This window comes from Pongo abelii, chromosome 10 (assembly GCF_028885655.2).
Source record: "Pongo abelii isolate AG06213 chromosome 10, NHGRI_mPonAbe1-v2.0_pri, whole genome shotgun sequence".
NCBI lineage: Eukaryota > Metazoa > Chordata > Mammalia > Primates > Hominidae > Pongo > Pongo abelii.
In genome coordinates this window covers 121,667,988-121,693,603 of record NC_071995.2, presented here as the reverse complement: position 1 = coordinate 121,693,603, position 25,616 = coordinate 121,667,988, and the positions used below count along the sequence as shown (strand labels likewise).

The window sequence follows — 25,616 nt, the reverse complement described above, 5'->3', positions numbered from 1 at the left end:
GGAGAAAGCACGCATTGATAAAGAACATAACCAAACCTCACCCAACTTCTCTTTTCAGCACCCTAATTAAAAAGGCTAAATGAGGTGGCTCTTCCCCACTCATGAAAATCATCTCTGAAGTAACACTGAAACCTGTTAACAAAGGGGCATTTATTCAGCACAACAGAACTTTGATATCTGCAATGCTTAAAAAAATACATCCCCATTCCTGAGGAAATTAACTTGCCAGGTTCAGTTTAAAGCGATGAACATTCCTTCCTTACTTTACTCCTGTAAAATAAAAAGAAACCAAGGAAACATATTTTTTCTTTAATATTAAAAATATCTTTTATTGACTGAAGTTGATCTATTCTTTTAGAGAAGACACAGAGGCATATAGTATAATCTTTAAAAAATTAAATTACAAGTTAAAATGGAAGTGTTTTAGTCTTTAAGATTTTTAAAAATGCATCTAAAACTTGATCTTCCAGCAAGCTTTTGTTTGTGTCAGTAGGTGGGACTACTATAGACCCAGAAAGATGGGGCTCTGCTCAGCTTGGGACAGAAGGACCTCGAGCTATTTTCCAGTTACATTTTATATTTTATATCAAAGCACCTTATGTCTATTTACACAGCAAAGTCAAGAACTAAAACCATGAGAGAATACTATTTCTCATATATTTTGAGCTGACTCTGATAAGCTATTATTTAGAATTTAAATATATGCACAGATTTTTAAAAAATCAGATAGTTAAAACAGCACTTTCTATGCAGGGGTTCTTTCTCTATTTGAGGTTCACATTTTTAAAGAGCTTCTCTAACTGTAGTCTGTATCTTTACAGAGAAGTCTTTTTCATTCTTAGCATAATTTCAAGTTTTTATATGTACAATAAGGTCTACTTTCTTACACATGAAAATATTTCTTCAACACAAAAATGGTTAATTTGAAAATAAAGTGTAGATGTTTAAAAATTAACTTTCTAGTTCTGATCCCAGCTGGAATTAAGTGCTGTTTATGAAGAACTACAATCCTCTTTCAGTTTTACGGTTAAGTATTCATTGAGTATTGGTGTCTGCTTTCTGCCTTCCACATAGATGAGAAATCTGCTTTTGGATGAAGAAAACACGACGTTAATAAAATACAATCAATTAACATTGGAGAGCATGATATAAGCTCCTGGCATCTAAAATATTAACTGTACATCCTGATTTTCATCAGCATCAGGACATGCAAAATACTATAAATATGAAAACTCAGCAGAGAGAGGGAGGGGAGAGAAGAGGAGGGATGGGGGCGGGGATGGCGCTGCTCAGGCTCCCTGCTTCCCCAGAGTCTTTGAAACGCTGATATGCTTACCTTGAAAAGATCTGAAATGCCTGTACGCTTTAGCTTATCAAACTGGGTTCTGAGGAAACCGCATATGAAATGCAGGTTTGATAGAAGTAAACACAAATCCAGAAAGTGCTTACTGGGTCAATAAACGTTTTTATGAAGATTTTACCCCATGTAAAACTTTTTTTTTTTTTTTTTTTTTTTTGAGACGGAGTTTCGTTCTTGTCGCCCAGGCTGGAGTGCAGTGGCCAAATCTCCACTCATTGCAACCGCCGCCTCCTGGGTTCAAGCCATTCTCCTGCATCAGCCTCCCCAGTAGCTGGGATTACAAGCATGCACCTCCATGCCCGGCTTTTTTTTTTTTTTTTTTTTTTTTGTATTTTTAGTAGAGACAGGGTTTCGCCCTGTTGGCCAGGATGGTCTCAAACTCCTGACCTCAGGCGATCCGCCCACCTCAGCCTCCCAAAGTGCTGAGATTACAGGTGTGAGCCACCGTGCCCAGCTACCTCATGTAAAACTTCTATAAAGCTTTACTCCACATAAAGACTTCTTGGCCAGGCGTGGTGGGTCACGCCTTTAATCCCAGCACTCTGGGAGGCCGAGGCGGGCAGATCACTTAAGCTCAGGAGTTCGAGACCAGCCTGGCCAACATGGCGAAACCCCGTCTGTACTAAAAATACAAAAAAAAAAAAAAAATTAGCCGGGCATGGTGACACATGCCTGTAATCCCAGCTACTTGGGAGGCTGAAGCAGGAGAATCGCTTGAACCCGGGAGGTGGAGGTTGCAGTGAGCCGAGATCGCGCCACTGCACTCCAGCCTGGGAGACAAGAACGAAACTCTGTCTCAAAAAAAAAAAAAAAAAAAAAAAAAAAATTAGCCAGGCGTGGTGATGCGCACCTGTAATCCCAGCTGCTTGGGAGACTGAGGCAGGAGAATCGCTTGAACCCAGGAGGTGGAGGTTGCAGTGAGCTGAGATTGCACCACTGCACTCCAGCCTGGGTGACAGAGCAAGACTCCATCTCAAAAACAAACAAACAAACAAAAAACTTCTTTCTGGACAGACAGATGAAATGCTGAAACATTAATTCTGATTTTTTTTCAGCTATAATTTTTTTCTTTTCTTTTTTTTTTTTTTTTTTGAGACTGAGTTTCACTCTTGTTGCCCAGGTTGGTGTGCAATGGCACGATCTCGGCTCACTGCAACCTCCGCCTCCCGGGTTCAAGCGATTCTCTTGCCTCAGCCTCCTGAGTAGCTGGGATTACAGGCATGCACCACCACACCCAGCTAATTTTTTGTATTTTTAGTAGCGACAGGGTTTCACCATGTTGGCCAGGCTGGTCTCAAACTCCCAAACTCAGGTGATTTGCCTGCCTCGGCCTCCCAAAGTGCTGGGATTATAGGTATGAGCCACCATGCCTGGCCCATATACCATATTTTCTTTATCCATTAGTTGATTGATGGGCATCTGTGCTGGTTCTGTATTTTTGCAATTGCAAATTGTGCTGCTATAAACATGTGTGTACAAGTGTCTTTTTCATATACTTTTCCTCCACGTAGATACCCAGTAGTGGGATTGTTGGATCAAATCAGAGTTCTACTTTTAGTTCTTTAAGGATAACCTCCACACTGTTTTCCATAGTGGTTGTACTAGTTTACATTCCCACCAGCAGTGTAAAAGTGTTCCCTTTTTACCACATCCACGCCAACATCTATTATTTCTTGATTTTTAAATTATGGCCATTCTTGCATGAGTAAGGTGGTACTGCATTGTGGTTTTTCTGTTTGTTTGTTTTTTTGTTTGTTTGTTTTGAGACAGAGTCTCACTATTGTCACCTGGCTGGAGTGCAATGGAATGCGAGCTTGGCTCATTGCAACCTCCGCCTCCCAGGTTCCAGAAATTCTCCTACCTCAGCCTCCCGAGTAGCTGGGATTACAGGTGCCCACCACCACACCTGGCTAATTTTTGTATTTTTAGTAGAAACGGGGTTTCACCATATTGGCCAGGCTTGTCTCGAACTCCTGGCCTCAAGTGATCCACCCGCCTTGGCCTGCCAAAGTGCTGGGATTACGGGCATGAGCCACTGAGCCGGGCCCGCATTGTGGTTTTGATTTGCATTCCCCTGATAATTAGTGATGTTGAGCATCTTTTCATATTAGATTCTGATTTTTAAAGCTGTGTCTATGTATTCACTTCCCTAGATTTAAAATTCTAGGTATTGAGAATAATAACTGTTGTTTTTTTTTTTTTGAGACAGAGTCTTGCTCTGTTGCCCAGGCTAGAGTGCAGTTGTGCCATCTTGGCTCACTGCAACCTCTGCCTCCTGGGTTCAAGCAATTCTCCTGCCTCAGCCTCCCAAGTAGCTGGGATTACAGGTGCCCACTACTGCACCTGGCTAATTTTTGTATTTTTAATAGAGACAGACTAGGCTGGTCTCGAACTCCTGACCTCGTGATCCACCTGCCTCAGCCTCCCAAAGTGATGGGATTACAGGTGTGAGCCACCGCGCCTGGCCTTTTTATTTTTTAAGAGACAAGGTCTCACTGTCTTCCCAGGCTGGAGTGCAGGAGAACTTTTTGATCTGCATTTATTTGCAAGTAATTGACATTTTACTCTGATTAAATTTAGAAGTATGCATAAATCGGTCGAGCAAAAGAGAAAGTATTACAAGTCAAACAAATGCATGGCCTTGACTCAACGTTATCGATGTTCCCAAGTTACTTATTAAATATTAATTGAGATATAAGGTGAGATAAGCAAAGGTGACTTACTCGTGATCACGATGAATACTGAAGTTGCCTTTTGTTTCCTTCAATAACTGACAAAGGTATTTTTTTGAGCTGACTCTTCTGGGACCTCTGACTTCTGGAAAACAACTCCCAGATTAGTATCCAGGATAGAGAAACTAGAAAATTCTTAAGAAGACTAAACACAAATATAGCAGGAATGCCTTTAAAAGACGTTAGATGAGGCTGGGCGCGGTGGCTCATGCCTATAATCCCAGCACTTTGGGAGGTCAGGGCGGGCGGATCACTTGAGATCAGGAATTCAAGAGCAGCCTGGCCAGTATGGTGAAACCTCATCTCTACCAAAAATACAAAAATGAGCTGGGCATGGTGGCGCCCACCTGTAATTCCAGCTGCTTGGGAAGCTGAGGTGGGAGAATTGCTTGAACCCAGGAGGTGGAGGTTGCAGTAAGCCAAGATCATGCCACTGCACTCCAGCCTGGGGGACAGAGTGAGACCCTGCCTCAAAAAAAAAAAAAAAAAAAAAGAAAAAAAGATATTAGATGAAGAGATATCTGCACTCCACTCCATCTTCACTGCAGCCAAGATGCAGAAGCAACATAAGTGCCTGTCAGCAGATGAGTGGATCAGGAAAACGTAGCATATACGCACAATGGAATAATATTTAGCCATAAAAACAAACAAAATTCTGTCATTTGCAACAGCGTGGATGAACCTGGAGGACATTAGGCTACGTGAAAGAAGCCAGGCACAGAAAGACAAATACTGCCTGATCTCACTTACATGTGAAATCTAAAAAATGGGGAACTCAATGGCGTGAACCCGGGAAGCAGAGCTTGCGGTGAGCCGAGATCCCACCACTGCACTCTAGCCTGGGCGACAGAGCGAGACTCCATCTCAAAAAATAAAAAAAAAATGTGAAACTCATAGAAGCAGAGAGCAGAATAGTGATTACCAGGAGCCTGGGGAGGGAGTGGATGGGGAAAGGGGAGCTACTGGTCAAAGGTAGAAAGTTTCGATTAGACAGGAGGGAAAAGTTTTAGTGATCTACTTACTGCATAGCACCACGACTATGGTTCATAATAATGCACTGGCCCGGCGCGGTGGCTCACGCCTGTAATCCCAGCACTTTGGGAGGCCGAGGCAGGCGGATCACAAGGTCAAGAGCTCGAGACCATCCTGGACAACATGGTGAAACCCTGTCTCTACTAAAAATACCAAAATTAGCTGGGCGTGGTGGCACGCGCCTGTAGTCCCAGCAACTTGGAAGGCTGAAAGGAAGGAGAATCGCTTGAACCTGGTAGGTGGAGGTTGCAGTGAGCCAAGATCACGCCACTGCACTCCAGCCTGGTGACAGAGTGACACTCTGTCTCAGAAAAAAAAAAAAGATAAATAAATAATGTAGTGTGTGTGTGTGTGTGTGTGTGTGTGTGTTTAAATTTATAGAGACAGGGTATCCCATTGTTGCCCATTTCTGGCTTCATGTGATCCTCCCGCCTCAGCCTCCCAAAGGGCTAGGATTACAGGTGTGAGCCATTGTGCCCAGCCAATAATAATGTATGATATATTTCAAAATTGTTAAATGAATAGGTTCTAAATCTTTCCACTACAAAGACATGATAAGTATGTGAGGTGATAGATACGCAGCTGGTTTAATCATTCTACTATGTTATATACATATTATAACATTGCACTATACACTATAAATATATACAATCATTATTTGTCAATTTAAAAAAGACCTTAGTGGCTGTGCGCAGTGGCTCACACCTGCAATCCCAGCACTTTGGGAGGCTGAGGTGGGAGGATCTCTTGAGCCCAGGAGTTTGAGACCAGCCTAGGCAACACAGGGAGACAAAAAATATACTTAGAAAAAATTAGCCAGGTGTGGTGACGCACACCCGTAGTCCCAGATATTCAGGAGGCTGAAGTGGGAGGACCGCTGGAGCCTGGAAGTTTGAGGCAGAAGTGAGCCATGATCGTGCCATTGCACTCTAGCCTGAGCGACAGAGTGAGACCCTGTCTCAGAAAATAATAAATAAATAAGACCTTAGGGAATGAATAAAATATAATGAAGTGACTGCATACAATTGCCATCCATCCATCCAACAAAGGCTTCTTGACTTCCCATTCATGTGTGGGGTCCCCTTTGTCTCTAATCTGGAAGGACTTCTCTGTCTGCTTTACCGTGTGTGTTACAGCTAAACGCTGGCCATCAGCTAATGCCCAGATATGACTGGCTCATTGTCAGTCCTAACACAGGCACCGATCCAGTGATCTCTAAGTGAGCCCTGTTGAAAACAATGGTCAGTAGTTAAGCATCAGCAACTCTAAGTGCTGCGGTGCCTCGTTAGCCTTCTTAGGTGTCTGGGTGGGGAAAAGAGGAAGGAGGGGAGTGGAGAGGTGAGGGGGAGGAACGAAGGGGAGATGATGTCTGAAAGACTCCGGTGCATTCCGTGGTGACCCCTGGCTTGTAGGTGAGCCCACCTCCTCACCTCCTCCTGCCTGTGTGGCCTGCATTCCAGCCACGCTGGGATCCCTCACGGTTCCTCAGGGGCACCCAGGGGTGCTTCCAGGCCTCTGTGCTTTTACTCATGCTGCTTCCTCTCTATGCAAATTGCCCATGTATTTTACCATCTGATTTTTTTTTTTTTTTTTTGAGACAGAGTCTCGCTCTGTTGCCCAGGCTGGAGTGCAGTGGTGCGATCTCGGCTCACTGCAACCTCCGCCACCTGGGTTCAAGCAATTCTACCGCCTCAGCCTCTCGAGTAGCTGGGATTACAGACACGCCACCATGCCCAGGTAATTTTTGTATTTTTAGTAGAGAGGGGGTTTTACCATGTTGGATGGGCTGGTCTGGAACTCCTGCCCTCAGGTGATCTGCCTGCCTGGGCCTCCCAAAGTGCTGGGATTACAGGCGTGAACCACTGTGCCTTGCTACCATGCTATGTATTTTCTCTTATTCGTTTAAAAACTTCATTCTAAAAGGGATCTGCAGGCTTTATCAGCCTGCCACGAGAAAGGCCAAGAGCCCCAACAGGTAACACCAACCATCTCAAGCCAGCAATAAGGACGGCCAGGCCCACGCAGCAGGCACAACTCCAAGCTCAGTTTATGGTAGGGTCCGCTCCTCACCCCTACGCTCGAGGCAAGGAGGAAGCCCGCCATGAGGCAATGTGCTCAGCTGTGTGCTTCCTCTTACTCTCGCTCCTTTCTTCTCCTTTGTCTATTTTTAAATTATTGGAGTTTTTCTTGAATAGTTTAAAAATCAAAATAATAAAAACAGGTATAAACTGAGAAGTCCCGCTTCTGCCTCATCCCTCATGCCTCCTATTGGTAAAATTTATATCATCTTTCCACTGTGTCTTTGTGCAAATATATATTCTTATTTCCATCCTCTTTCTTTTCTTCTTCTTTTTTTTTTTTTTTGAGACAGGATCTTGCTGTATCGCTCAGGCTGAAATACAGTTGCTCAATCACAGCTCACTGCAGCCTCAGATTCCTGGGCTCAAGCGATCCTCCCGTCCCAGCCTCCCGAGTGCCTGGGACTACAAGTGTGCACCACCATGCCCCACTAATGTTTTTAAAAACCTTTTTTTGTAGAGACAGGGCCTAGCTATGTTGCCCAGGCTGGTCTCGAACTCCTGGGCTCAAGCAATCCTCCCGCCTTGGCCTCCCAAAGTGGTGGGATTACAGATGTGAGCCACTGCTCCTGGCCATCTCCTTATGTATGTGGAATGCCATATGAACCTTCAGTATCTTGCATGTTTCTCACTTAGCAATATATCTGGAAATATTTCCACATCCTAGAGCACCTCATTCTGTTCTATGGCTGCTCAGAACTCCACCGTGTTGGTGGACCACAGCTTATTCCCTCGGTTCCCTTTTGCTGGACACTGGGTGGCCTCCTACCATTTGCTATTGTAAAGCAATGCTGCAAAGAAACATGTGTGCCTATGCCATTTCATACACATGCAGAAGTATCCGTGGGAGAGATTCCCAAAGTGACACTGCATCGTCAAAGCGTCAGTTCTTCAGTGATTTTTAGAAAACACTGCCAATTTCCCCACCAAGAGGACTGAATCATTTCATGCTCCCTGGCAACGTGGGAGAGTGCCTGTCTCACAGCAAGGCTCTGAATTGCGACCCTTGTCTGTAGCGACAGATGGCAAAGCCCTGGAGAAGCACACACGCTGCTCAGAACTTTACCCTGCTTCCTTATTGCAGAAATTAAGAATTTTTAAACAAAATTATTTGCTTTTTTGGTACCTAGCTGTACTCAGTACAAAGGCATGGAGGGAGGAGTTTGTAAAGCATGTTGCCAGGTAAATCCCTTTTATTTAAATTCTGTCTTCCCAATATCTCTAGAATCAGTTAATGCACCAGAAAATGTATGATATCTGGAGCCAACAGTTTTTCCAATTAAATGATTTTCTGATTCTAGCTGTACTTTGTTGACCAAAGAGATTCGGTCATTTTTCCCTTCCTGTAAAATGTAAGGTTGGAATTAGATATCTCTTCTGGTTCTTTCTAGCTCAAACACTCTCAAAAAAATATATTTTTTGAGACAGGGTCTTGCTCTGTTGCCCAGGCTGGAGTGCAATGGTGTGATCATGGCTCACTGTAGCCTCGAACTCCTGGGCTCAAAGTCGTGATCCTCCTACCTCAGCCTCCTGAGTAGCTGGAACTATAGGCGTGAGCCACTACACTTGGCTAATTTTTATTTTTTAGCAATGGGGTCTCACTATCTTGCCCAGGCTGGTCTCGAACTCCCAGGCTCAAGCAATGCTCCTATGCGGTCCTCCCAAAGAGCTAGGATTACAGGTGTGAGTCACTGTGCCCAGCTAATTTTATTATATTTTTCTTAGATAGTATCCCACTCTATGGCCCAAGGTGGAGTGCAGTGGTGTGATCATAGCTCACTGTAGCCTTGACCTCATGCTCAAGCGATCCTCCCGCCTCAACCTCCCAAGTACTCAGGACTACAGTCATAGGTCACCACGTCCAGCTAATTTTTTTTTTTTTTTTGAGACAGAATCTCGCTATGTCACCCAGGCTGGAGTGCAGTGGCGCGATCTTGGCTCACTGCAAGCTCCACCTCCTGGGTTCACGCCATTCTCCTGCCTCAGCCTTCCAAGTAGCCAGGACTACAGGCGCCCGCCACCACACCCGGCTAATTTTTTTGTATTTTTAGTGGAGACGGGGTTTCACCGTGTTAGACAGGATGGTCTCGATCCCCTGACCTCGTGATCCGCCCACCTCGGCCTCCCAAAGTGGTCGGATTACAGGCGTGAGCCACCGCGCCCGGCTATATCCAGCTAATTTTTGAATTTTTGTAGAGACAAAGTCTTGGTATGTTGCCCCAGCAGAACTTGAACTCCTGCCCTCAAGTGATCCTCCCACCTCAGCCTCCCAAAGTGCTGGGATTATAGGTGTGAGCCACTGCACCTGGCCAGCTTTGTCTTTTTTCTGCATGTTCCTGTCAGTTCCATTCAAGGTAGGCCCTGAGACCCCCTGTGGCAGATGTTGGGTGCTGCAGCTAGGGTGCCAAGGTGGAGAAGGGTCCTGAGGCGCTCACAGTGAGCAGGAGTCATGGACACAGTCACCTGTTGGCTACCTGACGTGCACTCTGATGGAGGCAGATACACACACACACATGCATGCATGCACACACACACACATGCAGGCACACACACGCAGAGCTACGCTAGCAGGACAAAAATGAGGGAGTGATTGATTATATCTCAGGAATTTGACATAAAACCCTAACGAAGAGGTTGAGAGAACAACCTGAAGCCACGAGGACAGAGACATCTGTTGCTATAATGCTTGTTTGGAAAATGTGAATTTGGGCCGGGCATAGCGGCTCACGCCTGTAATCCCAGCACACTGGGAGGCCAAGTTGGGAGGATCACTTGAGGTCAGGAGTTTGAGACCAGCCTGGCCAACATGGTGAAACTCTGTATACTAAAAATACAAAAAATTAACCAGGCATGGTGGCTCACACCTGTAATCCCAGCTACTCAGGAGGCTGAGGCAGGAGAATCGCTTGAACCCGGGAAGTGGAGGAAAGAGTGAAACTCCATCTCAAAAATAAAATAAAAATAAAAAAATAGGCCAGGCATGGTGGCTCATGCCTGTAATCCCAGCACTTTGGGAGTCCAAGGCGGGTGGATCACAAGGTCAGGAGATCGAGACCATCCTGGCTAGCATGGTGAAACCCTATCTCTACTAAAAAAAAAAAAAAAAAAAAAAAAAAAATTAGCCAGGCGTGGTGGCAGGCGCCTGTAGTCCCAGCTACTTGGGAGGCTGAGGCAGGAGAATAGTGTGAACCCAGGAGGTGGAGCTTGCAGTGAGCCAAGATCATACCACTGCACTCCAGCCTGGGTGACAGAGCAAGACTCTGTCTCAAAACAATAAATAAATAAATAAATAAATAAAATTAAAAAATAAAAATAAACTGGCATGTAATCTTTATTCCATCAAAGTTCATGGATCCCATGAATTCTATTCAACAAATTCTGATTAAAATTATCTGTCCAACAAATCCACAGAGACAGAAAGTAGATTGTGATAACCAGTGGCTGTGGATGTGGGGTCTCTTTTTGGGGTGATTAAAATATTCTAGAATTAGATAGGGGTAGTGGCTGCATGATTTTATGAATATGATTTAAAAATACCACCGAACTGTACACTTTAGAAGGGTGAACTGTATGTAAATAATAAAATGTGAATTCTGTCTCTCTCTCTTTTTGATATAGGGTCTCACTCTGTCACCCAGGCTGGAGTGCAGTGGCAAGATTATGGCTCACCACAGTCTTGACCTCCCAGGATCAAGTGATCCTCCCACCTCAGCCTCCTGAGTAGCTGGGACTACTGGTGCATGGCAGTGTGTCCAGCTAATTAAAAAAAAAATTTATTTTGTAGAGGTGGAGTCTCCCAATGTTGCCCAGAGTGGTCTCAAACTCCTTGGCTCAAGTGATCCATCTGCTTTGGCCTCCCAAAGTGCTGGGATTACAGGTATTAGCCACCATGGCTGGCCTATATCTCAATTTAAAAAATGTATTTTAAAGAAATAGCTGCCAAAGAATGACCAGAAAAGTCATAAAGGTTCTCCCCAGACACAGGGGAAGAAGCAGCCTCACTGCATACATTTAAAGGGATAGCTAAGCACCAAAATAGTTTTGTCATTAAAAACCTTCCTCTGCCCCAATATAAATGCAATGCTTCACTAATGCCTCAGAGACAGCTTGTGAAGAAGAAACCTTCCTAGGAAACACCAGAGTCCATCACGATTTCCACTTTGAAAAGCTTATATGGCACTCATGGTATACTTTGAAAAATTTCTATTTTTGGATCCTGTTCTGCTTTAAGGTAATCTCTGCAACTACCTGTTTAGGCTCATGGCAATGACCATCTTGATTCTAAAATGATTAATGTTCTAGTTTTGGATCTACTCACGGCACATAGAAACTGCTCCAGGGAACTCTGAATCTAACAAAATACCAATCTGAAAAAGGACTAAGCAAGAAATGCCATCAGAGAGCATTTCGTGAAATAAGGCAAAGATGTCTGCTCCCCTCCTTCTATTCAACACTCATTTGGAGGTCCTAGCCAGAGCAGTAAGGGAAGAAAATGAAATAAGGCATAAATATTGGAAAAAGGAATAAAACTGTCTCTATTCATGAATGATATGATTGTGTAGAAAATCCTAAGGACTCTACAAAAAAACTACTAGAATAGGCTGGGTGTGGTGGCTCACGTCTGTAATCCCAGCATTTTGGGAGGCTGAGGCGGGCGGATCACAAGGTCAGGAGATGGAGACCATCCTGGCTAACATGGTGAAACCCTGTCTCTACCAAAAAATGCAAAAAATTAGCCGGGTGTGGTGGCAGGCGCCTGTAGTTCCAGCTACTCGGGAGGCTGAGGCAGGAGAATGGCGTGAACCTGGGAAGCGGAGCTTTCAGTGAGCTGAGATCGCACCACTGGCACCAAGGCCTGGGCGACAGAGCGGGACTCCGTCTCAAAAAAGAAAAAAAAAAAACAAAACCTGTTAAGTTGGACGTAATCAAAATTTTAAATTTCGCTTTTTAAAAGACACTGTTAAGAAAAGCCAGGCCAGGCGCAGTGGCTCACACCTGTAATCCCAGCACTTTGGGAGGCTGAGGCAGGAGGATTGCTTGAGCCCAGGAGTTTGAGACCAGCCTGGGCAACATTGTGGGACCGTGTCTCTACAAAAAATAAAAACATCAGCTGGGTGTGGTTTCGTGTACGTGTAATTCCAGCTACTCAGGCTGAGGTGGGAAGATCACTTGAGCCTGGGAGTTGGAGGTTCAAGTTGGCCCTGCATTCCAGCCTGGGTGACAGAGCAAGACTGTCTCTGAAAAATAAATAAATAAGCTGAGCACGGTGGCTCATGCTGATAGTCCCAACACTTTGGGAGGCTAAGGCAGGAGGATTACTTGAGGCCAGGAGTTCAATCAGCCTGGGAAACATAGTGGGCATGGTAGTGCATGCCTGTGGTCCCAGCTACTTGGGAGACTGAGGTGGGAGGATCGCTTGAGCCCAGGAATTTGAGGCCGCAGTGAGCTGTGATCATGCCTGCGAATAGCTACTGCACTCCAGCCTGGGCAACAGAGGAAGATGCCATCTCAAAAATAAATAAATCAATAAAATTAAAATTAGGCCGGGCAGGGTGGCTCATGCCTGTAATCCCAGCACTTTGGGAGGCCGAGGCAGGTGGATCACTTGAGGTCAAGAGTTCGAGACCAGCCTGGTCAACATGGTGAAACTCCGTCTCTACTAAAAATAACAAAAATTAGCGAGGCATGGTGGCGGGTGCCTGTAATCTCAGCTACTTGGGAGGCTGAGACAGGAGAATCGCTTGAACCCAGGAGGTGGAGATTGCAGTGAGCTGAGATCGTGCCATTGCACCCCAGCCTGGGCAACAAGAGCGAAACTCAGTCTCAAAAAAAAAAAAAAAAAAAATTAAAATTAAAAGTCCATATCTGTTAGAGAGACATCATGATCATGAAATATTTATGAGTGACATGATATGATGCTGAGATTCGCTCTAAAATGCTTCCAAAGAAAACGTGTATGGATGGGGTAAGATAAAATCGATGGTGGTCAAAGGTGAGTTACCGTGCCATTCTTTCCACTTCAGTGCATATTTGAAATTTTCTTTCTTTTTTGTTTTTCGAGGTGGAGCTTTGCTCATTGCCCAGGCTGGAGTGCAATGGCACGATCTCGGCTCACCACAACCTCCACCTCCGGGGTTCAAGCGATTCTCCCGCCTCAGCCTCCCAAGTAGCTGGGATTACAGGCATGCGCCACTATGTCCGGCTAATTTTGTATTTTTAGTAGAGACGGGGTTTCTCCATGTTGGTCAGGCTGGTCTCAAACTCCTGACCTCAGGTAATCCACCCGCCTCGGCCTCCCAAAGTGCTGGTATTACAGGCATGAGCCACCACGCCCGGCCTTTAAACTTTCTATAATAAAATTTGGTTTTTAAAACATTTCCGGCTGGGTGTGGTGGCTCACACCTGTAATCCTAGCACTTTGGGAGGCCAAGGTGGGTGGATCACTGGAGATCAGGAGTTTGAGACCAGCCTGGCCAACATGGTGAAACCTTGTCTCTACTAAAAATACAACAATTAGCCGGGCATGGTGGAGTATGCCTTTAGTCCCAGTTACTTGGGAGGCTGAGGCAAGAGAATCACTTGAACCCAAGAGGTGGAGGTTGCAATGAGGTGAGATCGTGCCACTGCACCTCAGCCTGGGCGACAAGAGCAAAACTCTGTATCCCCCACCAAGAAAAAAATCCCCAAGAATTTATCTTCATATGCCCCAGATCATTAGAAAGAGGAAGTTTGGGTCCAGTGACATCTGAGTGTAACTTTTTCCTCCTTAAAACAAGCATGTTCCCTTTCCTCCCTAGAGATACAGAAACTCTCCCTCTAACAGAAAGGCCACCCTGCCGGTGATATTTGCACACTGGTGTTCAGTGGTGTGTTCAGATGTGACAAATATAGTCAAGAGAAAATGAAATGCATACATTTGTGGCACTGTCAGTGAGATTCTCATGGCTGATGGGCAGCAGCGTGCTCAGCTCCAGGTCCGTCACCATCTGACGAGATTCTGCCAGCAAACGCTGGAGCTTGCTGGTGGGCGAGAAATCATCCTGGGAGGGTAACACAATTGAAGCCTACAGGAAATTAAGAGGCACCTTTAAATGCTTAGGTTTACAAACACAAATGCTAACTACCTAAGAATATTGTTTTCTTTTTTTTTCTTTCTCTTGCTCTGTCGCCCAGGCTGAAGTGCAGTGGCACAATCACAACTGACTGCCTCAAGCTCCTGGGCTCAAGTGATCCTCCTGCCTCAGCCTCCTGAAAAGCTGGGACCATGGGTGTGTGCAACCACACCCAGCTATTTTTTTTTTTTTTGGTAGAGGTGGGATCTCACTATGTTGCCCAGGCTGGTCTTGAACTCCTGGCCTCAAGTTATCCTCCTGCCTTGGCCTCCCAAAGTGCTGGGGTTATAGGTGTGAGCCACTACACCTGATCACCTGTGAATATTTCTTTGTCTTTAGGGGTTACAAAGCAAAGCAGGACATCAAATAGTAGAATAAGAATAACTAAATTAATTCCTTTTCTTTCTTTTTTTTTTTTTTTTTTTTTTTTTTTTTTTTTTTTTTTGAGACGGAGTCTCGCTCTGTTGCCTAGGCTGGAGTGCAGTGGCATGATCTCGGCTCACTGCCAGCTCCACCTCCTGGGTTCATGCCATTCTCCTGCCTCAGCCTCCTGAGTAGCTGGGACTACAGGCGCCCACCACCATGCCTGGCTAATTTTTTTTTGTATTTTTTAGTGGAGACAGGGTTTCACTGTGTTAGACAGAATGGTCTCGATCTCCTGACCTCGTGATCTGCCTGCCTCAGCCTCCCAAAGTGCTGGGATTACAGGCGTGAGCCACCGTGCCTGGCCTCTTTTTTATTTTTTTTGGAGACAGAGTTTTGGTCTTGTTGCCTAGGCTGGAGTGCAATAGCGCGACCTCAGCTCACTGCAACCTCCACCTCCCGGGTTCAAGTGATTCTCCTGCCTCAGCCTCCCAAGTAGATGGGGCTACAGTTGCCTGCCACCACGTCCGGCTAATTGTGTATTTTTAGTAGAGACGGGGTTTCACCATGTTGACCAGACTGGTCTTGAACTCCTGACCTCCAGTGATCCACCCGCCTCGAACTCCCAAAGTGGTAGGATTACAGGCATGAGCCACTGCACCCAGCCCTTTTTATTTCTTAGAACCTACTCAGTTAAATAATTTGACTTAAACAGAACTTACTACAGCTAATGAAGCAACACCCATGTGATAAAAGAATCCTAGGCATTGGTTAATTCTCCTCAACCAACTTGTCAAGGCAGTATTTAGCATGTCAAAATACTGGCAAAATAAGACAACATTAAAGGCTTATAAGCCTTGAAAAATATGTGGGTATGTGCCTTCATTTATTCCTATTAAATTTCAACTTTGGGATCTGAAGTTTAGCATGAAAATGAGTCACTGCCAACTGCTCTTAAAGGGGCCTAGACTGAATTTTTTTTTTTTTTTTTTGAGATGGAGTCTCACTCTGTCGCCAGGCTGGAGTGCAGTGGCGCAATCTCGGCTCACTGCAACCTCCAACTCCCGAGTTCAAGCAATTCTCCTGCCTTTCAGCCTCCCGAGTAGCTGGGACTACAGGCATGTGTCACCACGCCCAGCTAATTTTTGTATTTTTAGTAGAGACGGGGTTTCACCATGTTGGCCAGGATGGTCTCGATCTCCTGATCTCAAGATCTGCCTGCCTCAACCTCCCAAAGTACTGGGATTATAGGCATGAGCCACCGCACCCAGCCCTGATTTTTTTTTTTTTTTTTTTTTTTTTTTTGAGATGGAGCCTTGCTCTGTCGCCAGGCCAGAGTGCAGTGGTGTGATCTCGGCAGGTTCAAGCGAATCGCTTGGATTCCCCTGCCTCAGCCTCCCGAGTAGCTGGGATACAGGCACGTGCCATCAAGCCTGGCTAATTTTTTGTATTTTAGTAGAGACGGGGTTTCACCATGTTGGCCAGGATGGTCTCGATCTCCCGACCTTAGGTGATCCCCCTGCCTTGGCCTCCAAAAGTGCTGAGAGTACAGGCGTGAGCCACCATCTGATTTTTTTTTTTTTTAAGAAAACTTAATTTCAGGCGGGCGCGGTGGCTCACACCTGTAATCCCAGCACTTAGGGAGGCTGAGGAGGGCAGATCACCTGAGGTCGGGAGTTTGAGACCAGCCTGACCAACATAGAAAAACGCCATCTCTACTAAAAATACAAAATTAGACGGGCATGGTGGCACATGCCTGTAACCCCAGCTACTAGGGAGGCTGAAGCAGGAGAATCACTTGAACCTGGGAGGCGGAGGTTGTGGTGAGCTGAGATCATGCCATTGCACTCCAGCCTGGGCAGCAAGAGTGAAATTCTGTCTCAAAAAAAAAAAAAAAACAAAAAAAAAACTTAATTTCTTTTAAAAATTATTTATTTATTATTATTATACTTTAAGTTCTAGGGTACATGTCACAATGTGCAGGTTTGTTACATATGTATACATGTGCCATGTTGGTGTGCTGCACCCATTAACTCGTCATTTACATTAGCTATATCTCCTAATGCTATCCCTCCCCCCTCCCCCCACCCCACAACAGGCCCCGGTGTGTGATGTCCCCCTTCCTGTGTCCAAGTGTTCTCATTGTTCAATTCCCACCTATGAGTGAGAACATGCGATGTTTGGTTTTTTGTCCTTGTGATAGTTTGCTGAGAATGTTGGTTTCCAGCTTCATCCATGTCCCTACAAAGGACATGAACTCATCATTTTTCATGGCTGCATAGTATTCCATGGTGTATATGTGCCACATTTTCTTAATCCAGTCTATCATTGTTGGACATTTGGGTTGGTTCCAGGTCTTTGCTATTGTGAATAGTGCCACAATAAACATACGTGTGCATGTATCTTTATAGCAGCATGATTTATAATCCTTTGGGTATATACCCAGTAATGGGATGGCTGGGTCAAATGATATTTCTAGTTCTAGATCCCTGAGGAATCGCCACACTGTCTTCCACAATGGTTGAACCAGTTTACAGTCCCACCAACAGTGTAAAAGTGTTCCTATTTCTCCACATCCTCTCTAGCACCTGTTGTTCCCTGACTTTTTAATGATTGCCATTCTAACTGGTGTGAGATGGTATCTCATTGTGGTTTTGATTTGCATTTCTCTGATGGCCAGTGATGATGAGCATTTTTTCATGTGTCTGGTGGCTGCATAAATGTCTGCTTTTGAGAAGTGTTTGTTCATATCCTTTGCCCACTTTTTTGATGGGGTTGTTTGTTTTTTTCTTGTAAATTTGTTTGTGTTCTTTGTAGATTCTGGATATTAGCCCTTTGTCAGATGAGTAGATTGCAAAAATTTTTTCCCATTCTGTAGGTTGCCTGTTCACTCTGATGGTAGTTTCTTTTGCTGTGCAGAAGCTCTTTAGTTTAATTAGATCCCATTTGTCAGTTTTGGCTTTTGTCGCCATTGCTTTTGGTGTTTTCGACATGAAGTCCTTGCCCATGCCTATGTCCTGAATGGTATTGCCTAGGTTTTCTTCTAGGGTTTTTATGGTTTTAGGTCTAACATTTAAGTCTTTAATCCATCTTGAATTAATTTTTGTATAAGGTGTAAGGAAGGGATCCAGTTTCAGCTTTCTACATATGGCTAGCCGGTTTTCCCAGCACCATTTGTTAAATAGGGAATCCTTTCCCCATTTCTTGTTTTTGTCAGGTTTGTCAAAGATCAGGTAATTGTAGATGTGTGGTATCATTTCTGAGGGCTCTGTTCTGTTCCATTGGGCTATATCTCTGTTTTGGTACCAGTACCATGCTGTTTTGGTTACTGTAGCCTTGTAGTATAGTTTGAAGTCAGGTAGTATGATGCCTCCAGCTTTGTTCTTTTGGCTTAGGATTGACTTGGCAATGCGGGCTCTTTTTTGGTTCCATATGAACTTTAAAGTAGTTTTTTCCAATTCTGTGAAGAAAGTCACTGGCACCTGGCCATAGCCAGAAGGTGTTTCACCATGTTGACCAGGCTGGTCTTGAACTTCTGACCTCAGGCAATCCACCAGCCTCAGCCTCCCAAAGTGCTGGGATTACAGGCATGAGCCACCACGCCCAGTCTATTATTATTTTTTAAGACAGGGTCTGGCTCTGTCGCCCAGGCTGAAGTGCAATGGCACAATCTCAGTTTGCTGCAGCCTCTGCCTCCCAGGCTCAAGCGATTCTTCCATGTTAACCTCTTGATTGGCTGGGACCACAGGCACGAGCTACAACACCTGGCTAATTTTTGTATTTTTAGTAGAGATGGGGTTTCACCATGTTGGCCAGGCTGGTCTTCAACTGCTGACCTCAGGTGATCTGCCCGCCTCAGCCTCCCAAGGTGCTGGGATTACAGGCAAGAGCCACCACGTCCAGCCTGATAAGTGTTTTATTAGCATAGTGCAGAGAGGAGGTAAATTTGGAGAAGTAATTAAAGAAGGGATATTCTACACAGACATAAAGAATAGTGTCTCTTTGGGATTGAATAACTGGCTAGAACTTCTCTATCAGTTGAAAACAAAGCTATAAATATGGTGGTTTCACATGTAAAAAGATGCACAACATTGTTAGTCATTAGGGGAATGCAAGTTAAAACCACATTGAGATACCTCTTCATACCTATTAGAATGTCTGGAATTTAAAAATTGACCATAGCAAGTATTGACTGGAATCTGGAGCAGCTGGGACTGTTATACACTGATAGTGGGAATGTAACTGGTATAACCACTTTGGAAAACATCTGACAGTTCCTTAAAATGTTAAATATACCCCAGCACTTTGGGAGGCTGAGGCAGGAGGATTGCTTGAGGTCAGGAGTTTGAGACCACCCTAGGCAACATAACAAGACCCCATCTCCACAACAAATGTAAAAATGAGCTGGGCATAATGGTTCATGCCTTTGGGAGGCTGCAGTGGGAGGATTACTTGAGCCCAGGAGTTTGAGACTGCAGTAAGCCAGGATTGCGTCCCTGCACTCCAGCTTGGGTGACAGAGTGAGACCCTGTCTCTAAAAAAAGAAAAAAAAAGGCCGGGCGTGGTGGCTCACGCCTGTAATCCCAGCACTTTGGGAGGCTGAGGCGGGCGGATCACGAGGTCAGGAGATCGAGACCATCCTGGCTAAAACGGTGAAACCCCGTCTCTACTAAAAATACAAAAAATTAGCCGGGCATAGTGGCGGGCGCCTGTAGTCCCAGCTACTTGGGAGGCTGAGGCAGGAGAATGGCGTGAATAATCTGGGAGGCGGAGCTTGCAGTGAGCCGAGATCGCGCCACTGCACTCCGGCCTGGGCGACAGAGCAAGACTCCGTCTCAAAAAAAAAAAAAAAAAAAAAAAAAGAAAAAAAAGGTTAAATATACACCTACCATATGACCTAGCTAGCATTCCATTCCTAGATAAACAAAAAAAAAAATGTGTCTATACAAAGACTTATTACACATGAATATGCAAGCAGCTTTATTTGTATTACCCAGCACACCAGAAACAACCCAAATGTCCATTGACAAGTGAATGGTTAAATCACTGCGGTAATAGCTTGGTGCAAAAGTAATTGCGGTTTTTGCCATTACTTTTTTTTTGGGGGGGGGAATTGAATCTCGCTCTGTCGCCCAGGCTGGAGTCCAGTAGCACGATCTTGGCTCACTGCAATCCCCGCCTCCCGGGTTTAAGCAATTCTCCTGCCTCAGCCTCTCGAGTAGCTGGGATTACAGGCACACACCAGCACAACAGGCTAATTTTTGTATTTTTAGTAGACAGGGGGTTTCACCATGCTGGCCAGGCTGGTCTCGAACGCCTGACCTCAAGTGATCCACCTGCTTCGGCCTCCCAAAGTGTTGGGATTACTTTTAATGGCCTGCCATTACTTTTAATGACAAAGACCATACTTACTTTTGCACCAACCTAATATATCCACACGAATAAGATACTTGTCAGCAACAAAAAGGAATTATTTATACACACAGTCACATAGGTTAATCTCAAGATAATTACACTGAGTGAAAGAAACAAGAGGGACACAAAAGTTTGAAAGCATTTATATAAAATTCTAGAAAATGCAAACTAATCTGTGTTACAGAAGACAGATTAGTGAGTGGTTGTCTGGGAATAGGGAGGGATGCACAGGGCAGAGGAAGAATTCCAAAGGGGTTTGGGTGTAATGAATGTGTCACTATTAGTCTGTCACATACAGACTAATGTGTGGTAAATGGGATTTCTTTATATAAGAAAATGTCTGGCCAGTTACAGTGCCTCATGCCTGTAATCCCATTAGTGGGATGAAGGTTTCAATTTGCCACCCTGGTATCTTGGTAAATCATAGATGTTAGATGTTTCCCTTTTTTGTTTTTTTTGAGACAGAGTCTCGCTCTGTTGCCAGGCTAGAGTGCAATGGCGCAATCTTGGCTCACTGCAAACTCCACCTCCTGGTTTCAAGCGATTCTCCCGCCTCAGCCTCCCAAGTAGCTGAGATCACAGGCACCCGCCACTACACCCGGCTAATTTTTGTATTTTAGTAGAGATGGGGTTTCACCATGTTGGTCAGGCTGGTCTCGAACTCCTGACCTCAGGTTATCTGCCCACCCCGGCCTTCCAAAGTGCTGGGATTATAGGCGTGAGCCACTGTGCCCGGCAATGTTTTCCTCTTTCATGTTTTTAAAATTTTATTGAAACAAAAAATAGAGGCAGGGTCTTGCTATGTTGCCCATGCTGATCCTGAATTCCTGGGCTTAAGCAATTCTGTCACCTTGGCCCCCCAGAGCGTTGGGATTACAGGCATGAGGCACTGTACCTGGCCACACATTTTCTCATATAATGAAATCCCATTTACCACACATTAGTCTATATGCACGTCTCTGCAGATAGAGAAATCTGTAAGCAAGCCCACCAACATGTCACCTGGGTCTCTCTAGACACTGCCAGGGGTTGTGTATTTGGAGGAAGGGGCAGCTGAGACCAGGCAGTTAGGTGATATCTACATTTCTGTATTGTTCTTGTGGTTTGTTTTTCTTTTTCTTCCTTTTTTTTTTTTTTACAACCAACATATATCAAGTTGCCAAAAAAAAAAAATACAATTTTTCTCAAAAGAAAAAAAAGTAGTCCCAGCACAGTGATTCACACTTATAATCCCAGCACACTTTGGGAGGCCAAGGCAAGAAGATCACTTGAGCCCAAGTGTTCAAGACAAGACTAGGCAACAAATTGAGACCCTGTCGCTACAAAAAAATGAGAAAATTAGCTGGGCGTGGTGGTGTGTGCCTGTAGTTGCAGCTACTTGGGAGGCTGAGGCAGGAGGATCGCTTGAGCCCAGGAGGTTAAGGCTGCAGTGAGCCATGATTGCACCACTGCACTACAGCCTGGATGACTGAGTACCCTGTCTCAAAGAAACAGAACAAAACACAAAATAACAAAATAAATAAAAGGATTGTCTTAAAAGCATCTTAAAATCCTAGAATTAAAAAAAAACAACAACGGAGGAATAGCCAAAATAAGCAAGCTAACAGTGGTTGCTAGAGAAGCATTAAAAGCCTGTTGGTGAGAGGCCTGGCTTGAGTAAGCTGGGGATTTCTAAGCAAAATACAAACCTTTTCATTGAATGCTGGTGCATCTTTGTAGATTAACAAACTCTTAGGTGAGTTCTTTTTATCGGAAGAGGACTCTGTCTCATCTTCTCTCAAGGCAGATTTTGAAGAACCCAAAGAGTGGGAATCTTGGATGGCAATTAGCTCACTAAGAATAAGAAAACCCAACAAAAACAAATATCTTAAAACAATATCATACACAGATCACTCTTAAAAGTATCTTAAAAGGACAAATAAGTGTTTTTGTTATTGAAGCAGCTCAAGTTTGAGTAGAACATTATAGATTGGAATAGAATATTATAAGTTAATGCATACCTTTTGCAAATAAGAATTAAAACAAGGCTGGGCATGGTAGCTCACGCCTATAATCCCAGCACTTTGGGAGGCTGATCTGGGTGGACCACAGGGTCAGGAGATCAGGACCGTCCTGGCCAACATGGTGAAACCCCATCTCTACTAAAAACACAAAAATTAGCAGGGTGTGGCCAGGCACGGTGGCTCACACCTGTAATCCCAGCACTTTGGGAGGCCGAGGCAGGCGGATCAGGAGGTCAGGAGATCGAGACCATCCTAACACGGTGAAACCCCGTCTCTACTAAAAATACAAAAAATTAGCTGGGTATAGTGGCGGGTGCCTGTAGTCCCAGCTACTCGGAAGGCTGAGGCAGGAGAATGGCGTGAACCCAGGAGGCAGAGCGTGCAGTGAGCCAAGATCGCACCACTGCACTCCAGCCTGGGTGATAGAGCGAGACTCCGCCTCAAAAAAAAAAAAAAAAAAAATGAGCTAGGTGTGGTGGCACGTGCCTGTAATCCCAGCTACTCAGGAGGCTGAGGCACGAGAATTGCTTGAACCCAGGAGGCGGAGGTTGCAGAGAGCCGAGATCGCGCCACTGCATTCCAGCCTGGCAACGGAGCAAGACTGTCTCAAAAAAAAAAAAATAATAATAATAATTAAAACAAAATTATTAGGTAAAGATAACTATAGAATAGAGAATGTTCTCCCTAAAAATACAATGAAATGAAGGTTCTAGAGATAGGATCATCTAAAAGGGAGGCAAAAATTAAAACAGACATTCTCAAAAAAAAAAAAGCCGGCCGGGTGCAGTGACTCATGCCTGTAATCCCCATACTTTGGGAGGCCGAGGAGGGCGGATCACCTGAGGTCAGGAGTTTGAGACCAGCTTGGCCAACATGGTAAAACTCCATCTCTACTAAAAATACAAAAATCAGCCGGGCATGGTGGCGCGCGCCTGTAATCTCAGCTACTCTGGAGGTTGAGGCAGGAGAATAGCTTGAACCCGGGAGGCAGAGGTTGCAGTGAGCCGAGATCGTGCCATTGCACTCCAGGCTGGGTGACAAGAGCGAAACTTCATCCCAAAAAAAAAAAAAAAATGGAACCAAGTGCAGTGACTCGTGCCTGTAGTCTCAGCTACCTGGGAGGCTGAGGTGGGATCACTTGAGCCCAGGAGTTAGAGGCTGCAGTGAGCTATGATTATACCACTGCACTCCAGCCTGGGTGACAGCGAGACCCTATCTCTAAAAAGAGAAAAAAAAACCAACATGGAATAAGGTTATACTTGTGAACATTTTAGGTTTTCAGTTTGTGAGATTGATTTTTGTTAATGGCTTTGTTTATTTATTTATTTATTTTTGTTATTATTAGAGATGGGCCATCCTGTTGCCCAGAATGGCCTTCAACTCCTAAACTCAAGAGATCCTCCTTGCTTTGGCCTCCCAAAGTAGTGGGATTACAGGCATGAGCCACCTCACCTGACCAATGACCTTTTTTTTTGAGACCGAGTCCCATTCTGTTGCCCAGGCTGGAGTGCAGTGGCATAATCTTGGGTCATTGCAACCTCTACCTCCTGGGTTCAAGCGATTCTTGTGCCTCAGCCTCCTGAGTAGCTGGGACTACAGGCGTGCACCACCACGTCTGGCTCATTTTTGTATTTTTAGTAGAGATAGGGTTTTACCATGTTGGCCAGGCTGGTCTTGACCTCCTGACCTCAGGTGATCCGCCTGAGTTTGACAGCAAAAGCTGTTCTGGAACAGACCAGAGGCACTAGAACTGCTTCCTTCCCTGTAACCTACAATGAAGTGAGAACAGGCTGCCCCCGGTTTCTCCCTGCACGGGTAAACCTCTGTTTGTCAAACGGAATGCTGGCACAAATGTGAACATTTTAGTTAGATAATAAAGTAGGTAAGCAAGTTCTTATAATCTATGGAAAAACAGAAAAACATAATTATCTTTCTACTTAATCACATATTTGTCATGTGATATCTTGGCATCCGTCTCTGCTGGCAGAACAGGCAATCACTTCAATCATTTTAAGTCGGTGAGGTCAAAAGGGCCTTGAAAGAAACTCTGAATGTAAATCTGAACTTATTTCATACATTAAATTTAATCCTCTATGCTCTTAAAACTATCTGACATAATAAGCTTGTCCCTTAATATATGAGTGTCCTTGTTCAGTAGTGAAAAATAGGCATTGTGTCCTGATACTTGCAATTATCCAAAGATCTTTAAAGACCAAATATGAATAGATGACATTTAGCGTGACGACCGACTTTTTAAAATAATTTGCAACTGGCAGAATGACTATCTGCATGACCTTTAAACAATTCAAGTCTCTAAAAGGGCCAAAGGAAATAAATAAACAAAATACAATTAAAGAGCCAAAGGATACTCCAAATAATTAAGCACTAGAAATAAACTTTAATCATAAAGTCCTATAAAAGACAATGTAATGATTAAAATACGCCTCTCAATATAGAAACTTCATCCTTTCTGTAATTTAAGATTAAAGAGCTATGCTTTATTTAAAAATAGCAGACATTATTATGACGCCACTCACATACAAAATTCAGCTATTCCAACAATAAGACAAGCCTGAATAAGGCAGCATATGCCTTATTCTCTTAAATTTTCTTCTCTTAAAAAAAACCAATAATTTACCAGCTTGTTAAATACAAGGATCCTCTTTCCTGAATGATTTTCAAAAATTAAGAAAGTTTGGGTAATGTAAAGTCTCAAACAGATATGAAATGAATGAACACAAAGGCAGGCACGGTTGGATATGTAAATAGACTAAGTGACCCTAGATAAGAGCTGAGAGATGCTGGACGTGGTGGCTCACACTTGTAATCCCCACAGGTGAAAAGATTGCTTAAGCCCAGGAGTTCGAGACCAGCCTGGGCAATATCGTATCACCTCATCTCAATTTTTTAAAAAAGAGCCATGACAAATGTTTTTGAAATAGAGTCTCACTTTGTTGCCCAGGCTGGAGTGCAGTGGCACAATCATAGCTCACTGCAGTTTCAAACTCCTGAGTTCAAGTGATCCTCCCACCTCAGCCTCCCAAGTAGCTTGGACTACACGTGTTTGCCACCCATGCCCAGCAAATTTAAAAAATTTTTTTGTAGAGATGGAGCCTCACTATGTTACCCAGGCTAGTCTCAAATTCCTGGACTCAAGTGGTCCTTCTGCCTCAGCCTCCCAAGTACTGGGACTACAGGTGTACACAACCATGCCCAGCTAACTTAAAAACAATTTTTTTAAAATGTGTAGAGGCCAAGTATGGTGGCTCATGCCTGTAATCACAGCAATTTGGGAGGCCAAGGTGGGTGGATCACTTGAAGTCAGGAGTTCAAGACAAGCCTGGCCAATATGGTGAGACCCCATCTTTACAAAAAATACAAAAATTAGCTTGGCATGGTGGTGTACACCTTTAATCCCAGCTACTTGGGAGGCTGAGGCAGGAGAATGGCTTGAACCCAGGAGGTGGAGGTTTCAGTGAGCCGAGATTGCACCACTGCACTCCAGCCTGGGCGACAAAGCT

General features: G+C 44.5%; 1 protein-coding gene across 3 annotated transcripts in view; it reads right to left on the bottom strand.

Annotated features, from left to right (window-relative positions):
- Window positions 1-971: 971 nt before the first annotated feature.
- CCDC62 (coiled-coil domain containing 62) overlaps window positions 972-25,616 on the bottom strand; it is a 52,631-nt gene continuing 27,986 nt past the window's right edge. Inside the window, exons 10-13 of one of the 3 annotated variants that reach the window (XM_024256649.2) lie at window positions 21,781-21,925; window positions 14,117-14,266; window positions 4,084-4,177; window positions 972-1,083 (exon numbers count right to left, since the gene is read on the bottom strand). In XM_024256649.2, coding sequence (XP_024112417.2) covers window positions 4,124-4,177; window positions 14,117-14,266; window positions 21,781-21,925 — 349 coding nt within the window. In that variant the 3' untranslated portion in view covers window positions 972-1,083; window positions 4,084-4,123. Of the gene's footprint in view, window positions 1,087-4,083; window positions 4,178-14,116; window positions 14,267-21,780; window positions 21,926-25,616 lie in introns of those variants that run through there. The other 2 variants (XM_054528374.2, XM_054528373.2) reach the window with 2 other exon arrangements.